Below are 17,493 nucleotides of genomic sequence, written 5' to 3' on the forward strand. Positions count from 1 at the left end.
TAAAAAAAAAAATCACATCCAGCAATACACCCTAAATAAAAATTCAGAATATCAAAGTCAAAATACCAAAAATCTTTTCAATGCACATTTGCAATAATAAATATTTCCTGGAAAAAACCCTAAAAGTCTGATAAAGGAATGATTTGTTAAATTGTGGTTTATGCCTTTAGACTACAGTGCAGTCATTTAAAATTGTTTTCAAAGAATTTTATGGATGTCAAAAGTAATATCATATAAAATATGATACAAAAATTCACAATATGTAACTAAACAAAAAGAAACATTCATGTGTGAGGATTAAAAAATAAAGCAAACACTATAAAATATTACTTCTTGATGGTCAAACTGACTCATATTCTGTATACCTGTTTATGCAAACTGTTTTTAAGAAAACAGGCATTATCTATTAAAATTAGCATGTAAAAATATTTCATATCAACTTCTGTTGTACAATGCTTATAACTAGGTAATTAATATTTCTGCATTTCTACTATTATCATAATTAAAAAAACCTTTTATCAAAGACTCAGTGAAGTTGCTCAGTTGTGTCCGACTCTTTGCAATCCCATGGACTGTAGCCTACCAAGCTCCTCCATCCATGGAATTTTCCAGGCAAGAGTACTAGAGTGGGTTGCCATTTCCTTCTCCAGGGGAACTTCCCAACCCAGGGATCAAACCCAGGTCTCCCGCATTGCAGGCAGACGCTTTACCATCTGAGCTACCAGGGAAGCTTATCAAAGACTACTCAAGTTCTAAGACTTAAAGGAGCACAGGAGAGATTCCTTGGAGGTCCAGTGGTTAGGACTCAGCGCTTTCACTGCTGTGGTCCAAGTTCAATTCCTGGTGGGGGAAGTAAGATTTCACAAGCAGCACAGTGGCCAAAGCAATTTTTTAAATAAATAAGAGCATAGGAGTCAAGTTGTTCTCACCAGCCAAAAATGAGACCATAAATCACAAAAATTAACTGCAAAAGATGTTTAAATTAAGTTCATAAAGAATAAAAGGTATCACCATTTTGCCATCTACAACAGATGCAGGATGGCCACTAACATCACAAAAAGAGAACATCAGAGGTTACTCATCTCCTGATAAAATTATACAATACTGACTATTATACAGTCCTGAAACAGAAAATTAAACTTTATGTGCTAAAGAACAGCAACAAAATCAATTACTGTGTGTCTTTACCACTTCAATCTGACTTCCACTAAAGCAGAAGTGGAAACGTAATTAGAATTATATAATTAATAAAGCTGACTTTAAAAGACACAAATAAAAATTGTAAGGTTACAGAAACTATGCCTTTTTTTCCCAATCTTTTTGTGGAACACCTATAAACACTGGTTGTAAAATACACTACAAACAAAACCTTACTCAATTCTAACATGTGGATATTACATTGGCCAGAGTCTGATTACAATAAGATGTAAATTAGAAAATATTAACCAAGTTTAACAAAAAGAAACCAAATCATTTAAAAGCATGCATACGAGTCAATTAAATAATCACTATCAGACTTAAGGTAGACTCCTCCATGAGGTACTTCCTTTAAAATCATATTCAGTCAATAATGACTATTCTTACTGTTATCAATCAGCATTATTCTGAATCTAGATTAAAGAGTAAACTAGGAAACAAAAATAATGATAATTGTTTCAGGAAAGGCAGAATAGTACGTCAATGCTATAATTATACCTAAAACATCTGAAAGTGTTAGTCACTCAGTAGTGTCCAACTCTCTGGGACCCCACCGACTCTATAGCCTGCCAGGCTCCTCTGTCCATGGAATTCTCCAGGCAAGAATACAGGAGTGGGTTGCCATTCCCTTTCTCCAGGGGATCTTCCCAACCCAGGGATCGAACCTGCATCTCCTGCATGGCAAGCAGATTCTTTATCACCTGAGCCACCAGGGACCCCTGAAACAATCAACTAAAAAACCACTTTTAGACTACATAAGAAAATTTGGAGAACAATTTTTTTAAAAGTCAGCAGGCTTACTGTATGGCTCCCAAATAAAAAGAAACAGTAGTTGAAGAAATACTGCTGCATTCATAATACCAACAAATGATTAATTAGAAATATCTCTAAAGAAAAGTGCAAGAGTTAATTTTAACACAATAAAAACTGTACTAAAATGTAAAATATTTGAATAAAAAGTGAGGTATATCAGGGAATTCTACTCAATACTCTATAATGGCCTATATGGGAAAAGAATCTAAAAAAGAGTTAATATATGGACAACTTGCTCACTTTGCTGGACAACTGAAACTAACACAACAGTGTAAATCGACTATACTCCAATAAAAAATTTTAAAGAGACACCCACAAATGCAAAAAAAAAAAAGGTAGACATAAGGAATTTTAAAAAATGTGTTTTAATACCTGATAGCTAGGGCCAAATGACAAGTACTTTATAGCCAGAAAAACTAAGATGACCAATGACATCCTTGACCAACTCCAAAATTAATTTATTTCACACAGTAACTTCCTCCCTCTACCAAAAAAATTAATTTATTTCACACAGTAACTTCCTCCCTCTACCAAAAAAAATTAATTTATTTCACACGGTAACTTCTTCCCTCTACCAAAAAAGTAAATATACATACTATCTCTACACTATATCAGCTCCAGTCTTTCTCTTCTGTTCCTAAGTGCAAGTCGCTCAGTTATGTCCAACTCTTTGCAACCCCATGGACTGTAGCCTGCCAGACTCCTCTGTCCATGGAATTCTCCAGGCCAGAATACTGGAGTGGGTAGCCTTTCCCTTCTTCAGGGGATCTTCCCAACCCAGGGATTGAACCCAGGTCTCCTCCATTGAAGGCGGGTTCTTTACCGTCTGAGCCACCAGTGAACCCCTCTGTTCCTAAGGTGTTACGAAATAGAAAAAATTTAAAAAGGTAAAATTATCAGATAAATCTAGAGGATGGAGAATTACTCTGACTTCATTCCATGACTAAGTCCTAAAATACATTACATTAAAAATGTCGATATAGCTTCTCACTACTAGAAACAGTAAATGAACAGATAAAATGAAAGGTTTTCTCATAAAACCACCTCTCCTCTTTTCACTTAATTATGTATTTACTCAAAAAGCATTTCTAGAACAAATGACATGTACAGTATGACCCAAATTGTTCCTTTAAGTCAAGAACTCAAAATCAGATGTAAGGAGACATTTACCAGAAAACTAAGTAATATACTGAAGGAGGGGCATAAATGCAGTTTATCATTAGAATTTTGTGATTTTTTTTTAACCAAAAGTTTCATTATATGTAAGTGATTATTGAACCCAATCTTGAAAGATTAGAGCGCTGTCATGACTCTGAATAGGGAACTAAAGTTCAGTATAATCTGCTGAGTTGGGGAAAGAGGTGGCAAGAGGCACAAAAGACAGCTTTAGGTAGAGGAACACAGCAAGAAAAACAACCTTCTGTGACAAGAAGACACAGCTGGTGAGGTGGGAGGGAGGCTCAAGAGGAGGGGATAAATATATACTTACGGCTGATTCATATCGTTGTACAAGAGAAAACAATACAACATTGTAAAGCGATTAAAAATAAAAAAAAAAGAAGACACAGCCAAAAGAACATTACTTGTTCTATTTCCCCTTCAAAAAAGTCAAACTGAGGATCAAGAAAAGGAATAGACTATCAGAAACAACCAAATAAGGATATTAACTCCAAGTGACTGCTGCTTGGGACGAAGGCAACAAAGGTGCTATCTACAGTGGAGGATGTCTTAGGTCTCCACGTTAAGTTCCTTTGCAACTCCCAACATTACAGTCAACTCTGGATAGAGAGAATAGTTATGTATTTCAATGCAGTAGCCAAGCAAGCATGAACAAGATGGTTCTACACGTTTGTTGAGAATGCAAACTGCTCTGTCAGTCCCATGGGCAAGTCATTTAATCTTCAGTGCATGTGTATGAAACCTGGGTTTCCTCACAAGGCTATGGGGATAGGTAATTGATTAATGGGCATGAAAGACATTCTTTGATTTAACTATGCTAGAATGGGGCTCCAGGTACCAGTTGTTCTCTTTTAAGTTTCCCAGATGTCTCACTATGTTTGAGAACTACTGCACCTAAGCAGACTGACGGGAGCATAATTTAAGCTTTTTAAAATCTACTTAAATCATTAAAAATATAACACTAATACAATGTTTTAATTTATATTTCTTTAATTACTTGTGAGGCTAAACATATCTTGTTAAGATAATTTGCCTTTAAAAAATATAAAAAATTAAAACCTTAAAAAAAAAGGGGGGGGGCAACCCAGAGAATAAACAATGAGTTAAGTTATAGATTATAAGACAATGTTCCTTCAACATCTATATTGAGCCATGCTGGAAATCTGTGGATAGGACAATAAACCTATACATTTTCTTTCCTTTATTTTTTTAACCAACTATAAGTTTCATCCTTGAGAACTGATAGGAAAATATTACTGGGGGGGGGAGTTATTATTTGATCAGGAAAGCAATATATACTTATTTAAGTGATTCAAATAGTACAGCAAACATACAAATTTGAAAACTGTTGCATATGACTGATAATAGCCTAGATAATATCCTTCCAGACTTTATTCATATACAAATGTACATACTTTTCAAAAACACAAATGTAATGATAATACATATATTGTTTCCTACTTTTTTTTTTTTTACTTAATGGAAGCTCAAACCACTGTTCAATGCCTATAAAATGTGGTGGCAGGGACCTCTGCATCACTAATATTTAACTCTCAGCTCTTACCAGAGATGAAACAAGGTCACCACTGAGAAACTTTTCTGCAACTGACTGAACATACAAGTATACCTTGAGAAATACAATAACTTAAGTAATTACAAACAGCTCCTCCAGGGCTAGTTCTATTTTTAAAACAAAAAACCTTCAAACTGACAATAAATATCTGACCAAGTTAAACAAACTGGTTTAAAACACTGACAGTAGGTTTCCAAAACACTGAAAGCCAGGTCTGTCATCTTTATCAAGTGCAGCAGAATAACACTGATGGAAGGCATTAAAGGAACAAAGAGATCCGAGGTTTACTCTCCTCTTTATCCCCACCTACCACAGGTTGAATAACACACTGGAGTTTCAGCATATTATATGTCAGAGTTATGTCCTTTACGACTTACTAAAACTGACACAACAATCTCTAGTAAAGTCATTCGCTATTCACACCTAATGATGCCTCTATTTTTCTCCCAGTTGCTTCTCTTCTTGAAGCATAGATAAGCGGCATTCATTTCTTGAAATGTTTTACTATCATTTAAGAGCCAGACATGGCAACAGGCAATGGAAACAAAAATAAGTAACAAATGGCCCTACAGCATGCAGCCTAGAGAGAGGGACAGACAACTGACTACTTCAATATGATAGTCTGAGTACAGACTAGCACGTGTACTCAATTTGCTCCACCTCTGTTCCCACACATTAAACATCTTCCTCCAAATTCTTCCTTACCTAATCAAATCCTATCTTAAGGCTCAGCTGCAGTTTTCCCAGGTGATACAGCCCAGGCAGCTTTCCTTACTCTGGGCATACGGTTAAGAGCAAAATACCTGTGGTCAGCAAGCAAACTGGCTGTTACATAACTTAAGATTCATTTCTTCAAAGGTAAAACTAAGATAATAAATGTCAGTCAGTGAAGTTGCTCAGTTGTGTCGGACTCTTTGCAATCCCATGGACTGTAGCCTACCAGGCTTCTCCATCCATGGAATTTTCCGGGCAAGAGTACTGGAGTGGGTTGCCATTTTCTTCTCCAGGGGATCTTCCCAACCCGGGGATCGAACCCAGGTCTCCCACATTGCAGGCAGACGCTTTACATCTGAGCTACCAGGGAAGTGGAGATAATAAATGAACCTACAGTTAATTGTGAAAATCAAATGAAATAACAAATATAAAGCCTTTAGCATACTGCTGGCACATACTGAGGCCTCAACAGATGGTAGGTAGTATCTATACCACTCATTTAACAATCTATGGGGCTTCCCTGTGGCTCAGTTGGTAAAGAATCTGCCTGCAATGCCGGAGGGAAAGTGAAAGTCGCTCAGTCGTGTCCGACTCTGCAACCCCATGGGCTGTCCATGGAATTCTCCAGGCCACAATACTGCAGTGGGTAGCCTTTCCCTTCTCCGGGTGATCTTCCCAACCCAGAGATCGAACCCAGGTCTCCCACACTGCACGCAGATTCTTTACCAACTGAGCTATCAAGGAAGCAATGCAGGAGACCTGGGTTTAATTCCTGGGTCAGGAAGATCCCCTGATAACGGAAAGGCTACCCACTCCAGTGGTAATGGGGAATGCTTTCTTGTAAAATCCCTTGGGTTACTGATATTTCGGGGGCTTACTTGGTGCCTCAGCGGTAAAGAATCTGCCTGAATGTGGGAGACCTGGGTTCAATCCTTGGGTCAGGAAAATTCCCTGGAGGAGGACTTAGCAACCCACTCCAGTATTCTTGCCTGGAAAATCCCATGGACAGAGGAGCCTGGTGGGATACGGTCCATAGGGTCACACAGAGTTGGACGCGACTGAGCACGCATGCACGCACTGCTATTTTTAAACTGTTGCAGCTTTTTATTTTCATCCTTTGTATCTTGATAGCTCAATAAGTAGGCGTGCATTATATATCTAAAGTATTGAAAGAAACTTGAAAAATGAGTAGCTTTCAAAATTTTTTGGCCACAATCCACAGTAATAAATATAGAATGTAGCATACACAAAAACATATGTATAGTTGAAACAAAGGTCATGATCATTCACCTTTATTACTTCTAAATTCACTCTAATAATTTTAGTCTAGTTCAATAAATCAAACCAAATCACACCCAAAGTGGTTGAGACCTACTAAACTGACTTCACAGCTCTTTGGTCATAACCCCAAATTTGGGGTTAAAACACTTAAAAATGAACCTTTGAATGAAATATTATGAGAATTCTACACACAAACAAAAAAACAAAACACGGTGAAAAGGTCTTAGGATATCTGTCTGTTAAACTTTGAGTTTATTTTAAAAATCACACGTCTAAAATCATTCCTAAATTGTTAAATCACAACTTTTCTCCTGCTATGCACCAAATAGGGACCCCTGTTTTGTATATGTTGATAGAACTTTGAGAACATTTTATTAACTAGGATCTCTGGAAGTAACCTACCTTCCTTAGAACACAAGCTATGCCCACTAAACTCTTCAGGAATGTGTCCAAAATACAAGCACTCATGAATATTCATAAAATTTCTTGCTATAAAAACTTCCTTCATCCCTGGCTTAAAAAAAGGAAAATGTCATACAGAGAACTAGTGGTTACCAGTGGGGAAAGGAAAGAGGGAGGGGCAATATAGGAGGAGAGGATTAAGAAGTACAAACTATTATGTATAAAATAAGCTACAAGGACATACTGTACAATACAGGGAATATAGCCAATATTTTACAGTAACTATCAATGGATTCCTTTGTGGCTAAGCTGGTAAAGAATCCACCTGCAATGTGGGAGACCTAGGTTCGAACCCTGGGTTGGGAAGATCCCTTGGAAAAGGGAAAGACTACCCACTTCAGTATTCTGACCTGGAGAATTCCATGGACTGTATAGTCCAAGGGGTCACAAAGAGTCGGACACGACTGAGCGACTTTCACTTCATAAATGGAGTAGTCTTTAAAAATTGTGAGTGAATCACCTTGTATACCTGTAAAATATATCAAAAATCAACTATACTTCAAATAAAAATATTAAGTAGAAAGGAAAAAAGAGAACTGTCAGAAAATGAAATGAAACACCCACACTTAACAACCCAAAGATTACTAACATAGTCTATTTAAGCTGCCTACCATTACAAGATTATAAAGCATTTTTAATAGTTCTTAAGCAATTTCCAAGTTACTTGAACTAAAATACTATTTCCAAATCCATTTCACAGCTGCAATGGTGTTAAGTTTTTTTCTTAGAAAGAGAAAAGGCCTTTATTACATTTTCTTAACTCTAAAATTTAGGATCTAGGTATTATTATTATTTTTAAAGCCAAATTAGCATAAAAAGATAATGACCACTACCAAAATGTTATGGTTCATCTATCAAAAAATTGTAGTAACAATACTCTAAATTTTTAAACACTAAATATTTAACAATAATGATGATGGCTTTATTTTTAAATGAGAATTTCAAACTCCCTGATGTAACTGATACAACCTGCTCTCTTCTCTAAGTAACTGTTAAAAGCCATTCCCTTTACCCTCCCTCTCTCTTCAGGTTACACCATTCTCTTCCTCAACCAAGATGCTCCTTCCCTCCACTTCTTTGGTTAAATATACACTTTTTTTTGAACCCAATATTAAAATAGATCTCACCCCAAATTAATTTTTCTCCATTTTGACTAAGTAACAATTCATTAGAAACTGCATAATGTTTTAGTTGACAACGAAACAGTTAATTCCGACATTACTGAGTACCTATGAACGTATATATGCTATCCAATATGCCAGGGGTGCAGTGAAGGAGAGGCAAATATGAAAGACTCTGACCCCAAGAAAGCTCACAGTAGAGGGAAGGTAGGTACACAAAGAACATAAAAGCATGAATAAGGAATCACAAGAGAGTACACTGGAAGGGAAGAAATGCCTAGGCCGAATAGGGAAGTAGCCACCTTTAGGGTTCCAAATGGGAATATTTATAGTTTGTGCTGCTTTTAACATTCCAGTGGCCAGTCTCAATGAATGTAGAGGGTTTTGGTTGGTGTTTGCTAGACGTTGCTCTCATTATCATGTTCTCAGCTTGCTTTTCACATGGTACACATGAGACTTAGGTCTAAATTTTCTACAAAAGTTAAAGGGAAACACAGATTTGAATTTTATATTTAAAATTGGGGAGGGAGGTTCACTAGAAATGAGTAGCATTTAACAGCAAAAAGAGAAACTCTAGGTTCTACAATGAGAACAACAGGTTTAGAAGTTGTACACTTATTCACTAGTAAATGCCCCTTTCACTTCAATTAAGAACATTTACTTCAAGACAATTTGCTTTAATAAACACTTCATCAAGAGCCCTTGAAGAAATTGTTTTTAATTAATAAATTCAGATCTCAAAAGCAAACAAATGGCACTGTTTTACTAATTTTTTCTAACTGCCCTTTTCAGTGTCTCAATGTAGGGCATTAAAAACATACTTGTCAAGAGTGTGAATTTTTAAGTAATGCGCTTAGCATTCATATTTTCTTCACCCTCCAATTTTCTGATGGAGTTATACCTTGCTTTCTCTGTTCTAAATGAACAAAAATGTGCACTAAGAGAAAAAGAACTCTCTGGAACTTCCCTGGAGGGCAAAATTCTTTCACTGACATATCCCCATTGTCAAAAACAGTGCCCATCCCATACAAGGCACTCACAAAATAATTTGCTCAGACTCCTGCCTCTACTACTTTGCATCAGGCTGTGTATTAATGTATGAACCTCACAGTACAGCCAAAATCAAAAGAAGAGATAATTCAAGGCAGACTTTGTTACCCCAGGATTGATTCTATGTCTCCAAAGTTGAGGGGGAAACAAAGATGTTACAACATGAAAACATTCATGAATGAACTATTTCTTTTCTCTCTGTCCATGAGATCTGTTTACAGTAAACCTTAAACAAAACCATGCAAATGAAATGGAAACTCAAAAGTAAAATCACAAATTCTGCAAAAAAGTCAAATCAACTTCATGAGGCTGATCAACATAAACTGTTACTTTTTTTAAAGTTTGATGACATTGGTATTGATTTTTTGTTTCATTCCTTCTCCCTTAAAGATATATACCAGAAATATTTATGAAGACTATGCTTCAAAAAAAAAAAAAGGGTTTAAGGGTGTGGTGGTGGGAGGAACATGAGTTCACAACCTTTGAACATGAGTGATGGGTACACCCAGGTTCATTATATTATTCTTTCCTCTCTTGTATATGTTTGGCATTTTTTCATAATAAAAAATACTTAAAGAAAAAAGTTAGACAACTATTCACATCAGAATCTGTCAATGACAAAGGAGCCAAAAATATACAATGGAGAAATGGTAATCTCTTTAACAAGTGGTGCTGGGAAAACTGGTCAACCACTTGTAAAAGAATGAAACTAGAACACTTTCTAACATCATACACAAAAATAAACTCAAAATGGATTAAAGATCTAAATGTAAGACTAGAAACTATAAAACTCCTAGAGGAAAACATAGGCAAAACACTCTCTGACATAAATCACAGCAAGATCTTCTATGACCCTCCATGGAAATAAAAGCAAAAATAAACAAATGGGACCTAATTAAAAGCTTTTGCACAATGAAGGAAACTATAAGCAAGGTGAAAAGACCGCCTTCAGAGTGGGAGAAAATAGCAAACGAAGCAACAGACAAAGGATTAACCTCAAAAATATACAAGCAGCTCATGCAGTTCAATACCAGAAAAATAAATGACCCAATTAAAAAATCAGCCAAAGATCTAAACAGACATTTCTCCAAAGAAGATATACAGATGGCTAACAAACACATGAAAAGATACTCAACATCACTCATTATCAGAGAAATGCAAATCCAAACCACAATGAGGTACCATCTCACGCCGGTCAGAATGGCTGCTATCAAAAAGTCTACAAGCAATAAATGCTGGCGAGGGTGTGGAGAAAAAGGAACCCTCTTACACTGTTGGTGGGAATGCAAACTAGTACAGCCACTATGGAGAACAGTGTGGAGATTCCTTAGAAAACTGGAAATAGAACTGCCATATGACCCAGCAATCCCACTCCTGGGCATACACATCGAGGAAACCAGAATCCAAAGAGACACGTGCACCTCAATGTTCATCACAGCACTGCTTATAATAGACAGGAAATGGAAGCCACTTAGATGTCCATCGGCAGACGAATGGAAAAGAAAGTTGTGGTACATATACACAGTGGAATATTACTCGGCTACTAAAAAGAACACATTTCAATCACTTCTAATGAGGTGGATGAAACTGGAGCCTATTATACAGAATGAAGCAAGTCAGAAAGAAAAACACCAATACAGTATATTAACGCATATAATATGGAATTTAGAAAGACAGTAACAACGACTCTATATGCAAGACAGCAAAAGAGACACAGATATAAAGAACAGACTTTTGGACTCTGTGGTAGAAGGCAAGGATGGGATGATTTGAGAGAACAGCACTGAAACATGTATATTATCATATGTGAAATAGATGACCAGTCCAAGTTCAATGCATCAAACAGGGCACTCAAAGTCGGTGCACTGGGACAACCCAGAGGGTTGGGAGGGATGGGGGACACATGTACACCTGTGGCTGATTCATGTCACTGTATAGTAAAAACCACCACAATATTGTAAAGTAATTAGCCTCCAATTAAAATAAATTAATTAATTTAAAAAATTTTAAGGGGATAATTCTGCCACTTACTTGGCAAAATGTGACTTTAGCAAGCTATTTAATCTCTATTGGTGATAGTTTTTTTAAATCTTAACATGCTAAGTTCAATATACATGTAATCTAATAAAATAGAATGTTTCACTCTATCTTTAAAACTCAAAAAAAAAAAGAATCTGTCAATGACAAATGAGACTGGCAGAAGCAGCCAGTTAGCTAGTGAAAAGAAAACTGACAAGACATTTTAAAAGAAAAATCCCTGGAAAATGGGAAGGGCCTCAAATATTTTTAAAAATCAATGTTTGACATTACTATGAAAAATCAAATGTATGCATATGTAGGGACGGGGGTATATGAGAACTCTGCACTTTCTGCTCAGTTTTGCTCTGAACCTAAATCTGCTCTAAAGAAAAGTATGTTAATTTAAAATAAAACAAAAACATGAAAGATAACTCATCATACAACTTTAGCAGAAAAATTCATGTCTCCAAAATCAATTAATTCATTTATTTTGTTTTTCCCTATAAACAATCAACTTTCTCACTACAAATTTAGGGTCCTGTTTTGAGTGCGGCCATTTAATAACAAACTTTTTTCTATCACTTTCTCTAACTGGTTCTCACTGATGAACGTGGCAATTTGCCAAGATTTCAAGATTCTTTTACAAATAAAAAGCTTATCTTTATTGTGTATTTCAAATTTTCAATACTCAAATATTAGATATTCTGTTAAGTACATCATATTAATAGACAACTGAGATTTAGTGGTTAAAATTTTCTCCTTTCTTCTCCAACAGAGAGATGATATGAATTTGGGTGTTCCTGTGGTCACGAATTACTTTCCAGAAGAGGAGGTTAATATATTTGATAATGTATATCTTGACTAAACAAGTTCCCAGTGGTTATATAATCTAATTAAATACATGATTCAGTTTAATCCAATTCCTATCTAGTAAGGCCACATAATATTCTTAATAATAATTAACCATGGGAACTACAGTTTAATTAGCAAATGAAATGATTCTCAGTGTAATACAATCATTTCATTATAAAACAGCAGAAAACTGTAACATTTTCACTGAAACAAAGCATCTAAATTTGTTCCATAATACTCCAAATTCACATATTCTGCTAAAATAAAAATTCTACTTAAAAAATAGAAAAGAAACACAAAAGAAAGAAATGATCAAAATTTGTGTTTAATATTTTGCTTTTATGAAACAGTCTGCTGCTAATTTTTAGGTTTAAAAAGCCATTTCTAGTCTACACTCCCACTCTCCAGAAGAGGACTCTAAAGCTAAGAGAGGTTAAGCAAGACCAAGACGGCAACAGCAGCAAAGCCAGGTACAGATAAACCTCTTTTGCCTAGACTTCACTGCCTCTCAGGAAAAGTCCAGGAGGACAAGGGAGAAAAAGTAAACTTCAAGATTACCTTTCTTCAACTCCTTTCATTCTCCACATGGGCCAAACCAATTATTTACAGATATCTTTTGCTCAGTGTCCAGGATGTGTCTTGACAGCTGTGTTCCAAAGACCATTAGTTTGTACCTCTTTTCTCTAATTTGTTTCCTTGCTTCTTAAAAACTAGTCCCCTGATGTATTAAGTCACACAATCTCTCCTCAACAAGCAATACTAATACTTTAAGCTGTCTGGACAAGAGACCTTGAATTATATCACGAGGACATTTTCTAAAATACACAGAAATAACTTTTCTTCATAGATAACTGCTAAACAGACCTGCAAGTCTTAAGAAGGGTTGAAAGGGAATTATAGCCATCAAAATAAAACAGAAAGTAAAAAAAAATTAGAGGGGAGAGTCTGAGCATCTCCTGACCGAGAACTCTACCCAGTCCTGCAACACCCAGATTGGGGATGTACTGGTCAGGGATCCAATCCCAGTGTCCCTGGACAGTATTTACATTCTGGGCTTCTTTGGGAATGCACTTGATCTGGGCAACTATTTCCAGTACTTTACAAACTGCTCCAACAGTCCTTGTAGAAAGATACACACTAGCTTAATTTAGGCTTTACAGGATAAAAAAAAATAAAAATCATACCAGAGCAGGAATGTTTCTCAGGAATTATTTAGTCCATCTCCCTCACTTCTCTCACACACATGCTGACACACCTGATTAAAGTCATTTGCCCACAATCACAGAGCTAGTGGGAGAAATCAGATTTTATTTTCATTACTACTTTACATTTTGCTACAAAGTACTACATATGGTCACTACTAAGGCAACTGCCAGCTGTCATCACATGTTTTGGCCTCATGTAGATGTAAACTTGTGCAACACACACAAGGCTTAAAAAACAAGCACAACTATAAGCAGGTCACCTTAACACGACTTAGGAGAAAAAAATACACCCAAGATTACATGTCCCACCAAGTTCAAAATGTCATAGCGCGATCCCAAGAATCAGCTTACAGAATTTAAACAACGTTCCAAAATAAAATTCTAATAGCACTTCTTCCTGGTTAATTAAGAGATAAATGGTTTGAGGTTTGCAGGTTATTAAGCCATATAATTGTAATCTTGCCCTAAACACCAAGGACTGTTGTCCACTGTATTTTTAGCCCTTTCCAGGTAAAGATACCTAATAAGCCCAAAACAATAAATATCCTGGCGTTAATTTGCCAAGCTTAGTAACAATAAAAATGTCAGAAGAAAGTGCCTGTGTAGATTCTCAATATATCCAAACCTGATACAAATTCACACACTGATCTATTTATACATCCTGATTCTAAAAGGAGCTGTTTGTGTCCCACAAAATGGTTATTCTCCTTAATCTAAGTGATTAAAATGAGGAATTACTGGAACAAAATAACTTTATTTTTACAGTAACCAAGTAACAAAAAAACCTAGGAAGCTTTTAAAAACTGTGACTTTTAATCATTTATAAAACATTCTTTTGTTGTGACTAAAAGTGGTTCTTCTCCCTGCCACAAACTTCTTTACACTCTAATCAAGAGAAGAGTTGTTAACCTTGACATTTTATGGTCACTCTTTGAAAAGGGCAAATTAACTGTTTTAGTTTTGCTCCTTAATTTAAAAAGTAATTATTCCCACCACCACAGCCATTTAGGAATGAGAAATTTGTCAGAGGCTCCCTAATAATTGGCAGATAGGAATCATCCTGTGAGGAAATGTAGAAAAGACTATTGCATTACAAAACCCTGAGTCATCACCCAGTTCACTCAGCAGATTTGGGTAAACACTGGATAACTGACTTATGTCTTGTATGTTCACCCATCCATACCCACAAGCGTGAACATACAATATTACCGGATTTTATGTACAGTTAACCAAACAAGATACAGCAAAATTCTCTTTTAAAAAAGTTCTTCTGACACAGTGAAGATGCCCACCTAGCAAATAAAGTCTCTAACCTTTCCCCCAATTGTATTTTACTTTGTTTACAGACAGGTTATGCGCCCCCCGCTAAAAAGTAACAAAGAATAGAACCGAAACTGCTTTAAGTAATCTATATTCATCTGAACAGCTCATAAATTAACACAAGCCCGATACTAATCACGCCCAGGACAACCTGACAGCTCTCTTCTCTATTTTCCTTAGTATCGCACATTCACACAGGAGTAACACACACTTTTCCCGAGGTTCTCAGACTCGGCATTCTCAACATCAACGTCTGGTACACAGCCCAAGAACGCGCTGAGGGCTGATTTTAAATCAATCTTTTCAAGTAAACCCACAAAGCCTGAGAAGGCCCCCAAAAGCAGAACCTACAAGTTCCCTGCGGCCTCCTTCCCATTCAGAAAGTTATCAGACACGAATTGAGAGACAGGAAGACGCAGGGAACCGTAGGGGGAGAAAGAACCGGAGGCAACACCAGGAAAAGTCAAAAGTTGTTCGCTCGAATCCTCTCTGCTCCCTCCCGTCACCGGCAAAGGTCCAAGAAGGACCCTAGGGGGACCGCTCATCTCTTTCCCTGGGGGTCCAGTGCCCTTCCGGCTCCCTGGGGCCCCGAATATCCGAAGACAGCAACCCGAAACCTGGGGAGAAGCACCTGCGAAGGACGTAGCGGGCTGGTGAGGACCGGGGAGATCCCGTGGGAAAGTGGCATGGAGGCTCGAGTCGCGACCCTGGGGCTTACTGCACCGAAACGATCCGCCCGAAGCGGGGCAGAGTCGGGGGCAGTCCAGCGGTCCGCTACGGACAAAGAGCCTCCCCCAGACCGCGGACACCCTCACACCGAGTTTTTGCCTCCGGCCATCCTGCAAGCCCTGGCACACTTACGTGGAGAGTTTCCTGGTCCAGAAGAGGCCCCCAGGCCACAGCTCTTGGAGCTGCACCGCCCGGCCCAGGTTGCTTTTGATCTGGGCCAGCTGCAAGTCGGACTCGGCGTCCAGCCGCTCGGCGTAGGGCAGCAGCTTGTTGTAGACGATCTCCTTCTGCGGGACGAAGCCTTGGGGGTCCGGACCCGGGGGCCCGCCCGGCTCCAGGGGATCCCTGCCGCCCGCCCGTTCGGCCGGCTCCATGAGACCAGGAACAGCCCCCTAACCCCCTCCCACCCTATCCCTCCCCGGCCCCCACCCCTCTCCGGGCTCCGCCTTCTCCGCGTCGTCGTCGCCCTGCGGCCGCCGGCGGCCCCTCGCCCTCGGCCCGATCGCTGGGCCCCCTCCCCTGGCCGGCGCGCTGCTGTCCCCGCGCGGTCCCGGGTTCGTTGGCGGCTGCAGCGGCCGCTCCGCCCGCCCCGCACCGGCTCGGCTGGTGACGCTGCACCGCCCGGCCCGGAGTTTCCGGATGGGCCTCAGGTCACTTCCGGGGCGGGGCGGGGCGGGGCGCGGCGACGGCGAGGTAGGAGGAGGCGGTGGCTACGACGGCGGCTGCGGCGGCGGCGGCGGGAACCCTGGGTGCCGCGCCTTCCTCGCCGTGGGCCGGGCTCGGAGCCCCCACCCCCAGGTCTCACCGGCTGAGCGCGAGGCTGTCCCACCGGAAACACGAGGCCAAGTTCCAAGCTATTGTCCTTCCTTGCGTGGGGTCGCGCGCGCTCCCTGCGGCTGCCTCGCGAGCTTGTAGTCGCCGTGGCCTCGGTCGAGGCAAACCGACGACGTAGTGCCCCACGCCGTTTATGGAAAAACCTAGGTACTCCGTCCATCCCACTTGTTGCTTATAGGTTTTTTACCCTAGCCCCTCTAAACTCTTGTCTTTCTGGCGTTCTTCTGGCCGCCCTCGTTTCAGAAAAAGGAATTCAATAAATATTCAACAAACATTAATTGACCTACTACTGTGTGTCAAACACTCCTTTTAGGCCCTTGAGGTGCAAAGTTTCAGAACACCTGGTTTCTGCCTTCCGAGGACTTTACAGTAATGCGGAACTGTTGACTAAGGAGTAAGCAATTACAAAACAGTACTGCCCTTAATTGTTAGATAAGTAAAGGATGTCTTGAGAACATCTAAAGAGGACTTCAGACAGAACGGGGTGTCAGGTAGTTTATAGAAATGATACCTCAAGTTGAGCTTAAGGATTGAGTGCAAAATTTGTTAGAAGAAAAAACAGCGTTCAAGAGGGAAGGGACATATACCTATGACTGATTCATGTTGATGTTTGGCAGAAACGAACACAATTATGCAAAGCAATTATCGTTTAATTAAATAAGCAATTTTTTTTTTTTTTTTAAAGAGCTGAGGAAGCAGCTCAGACTGCAGCCTTGCATTCTAGGAATTCAAAGTTCAGAATAAAGATTGCTTGCAGAGAGGGGAGTGAAGAATGAGACTTCGAAGGACATGCTAAGGAGTTTATAGAACTTTATCTTAAAGGCGACAAGAAGCTGAAAAATTTTAAGCATAAAAGTGGCATGGTATAATTTACATTTCTGAAGAATCACTCTGATTTTGTGTGGAGATGGATTAGAACAGACAGGGTTGGAAACTGGCAGATCCCTTAAGGAGATGTGACATAATGGTGGGCTGCATGTTGGCTGAAATGATTCAAGAGCTGTTTCAGCAAGAATGGCTTGAGTTTGGTAGGTGATAGGATATGAAGAGTGAAACTGGGAAAAAGTCAGGATGGTGTCAGATTTTTGGCTTGGGAAACAGATAAAAGCACAGCAGAAACAGCAATGGAGGCAGAATGCCTAAG

The 17,493-nt window shown here is 38.9% G+C and overlaps 1 protein-coding gene across 1 annotated transcript in view; it reads right to left on the minus strand.

The window, feature by feature from the left end:
* The window catches only part of PSME4 (proteasome activator subunit 4), a 92,196-nt gene extending 76,070 nt beyond the window's left edge, over nucleotides 1–16,126 (minus strand). The window contains exon 1 of the mRNA XM_043468561.1: nucleotides 15,648–16,126. Within this exon, the coding sequence (XP_043324496.1) occupies nucleotides 15,648–15,889 (242 nt within the window). The 5' untranslated portion in view covers nucleotides 15,890–16,126. The remainder of the gene's footprint in view (nucleotides 1–15,647) is intronic.
* Between the last annotated feature and the right edge of the window lie 1,367 nt (nucleotides 16,127–17,493).

This window comes from Cervus canadensis, chromosome 5, assembly GCF_019320065.1.
Source record: "Cervus canadensis isolate Bull #8, Minnesota chromosome 5, ASM1932006v1, whole genome shotgun sequence".
NCBI classification, from domain to species: domain Eukaryota; kingdom Metazoa; phylum Chordata; class Mammalia; order Artiodactyla; family Cervidae; genus Cervus; species Cervus canadensis.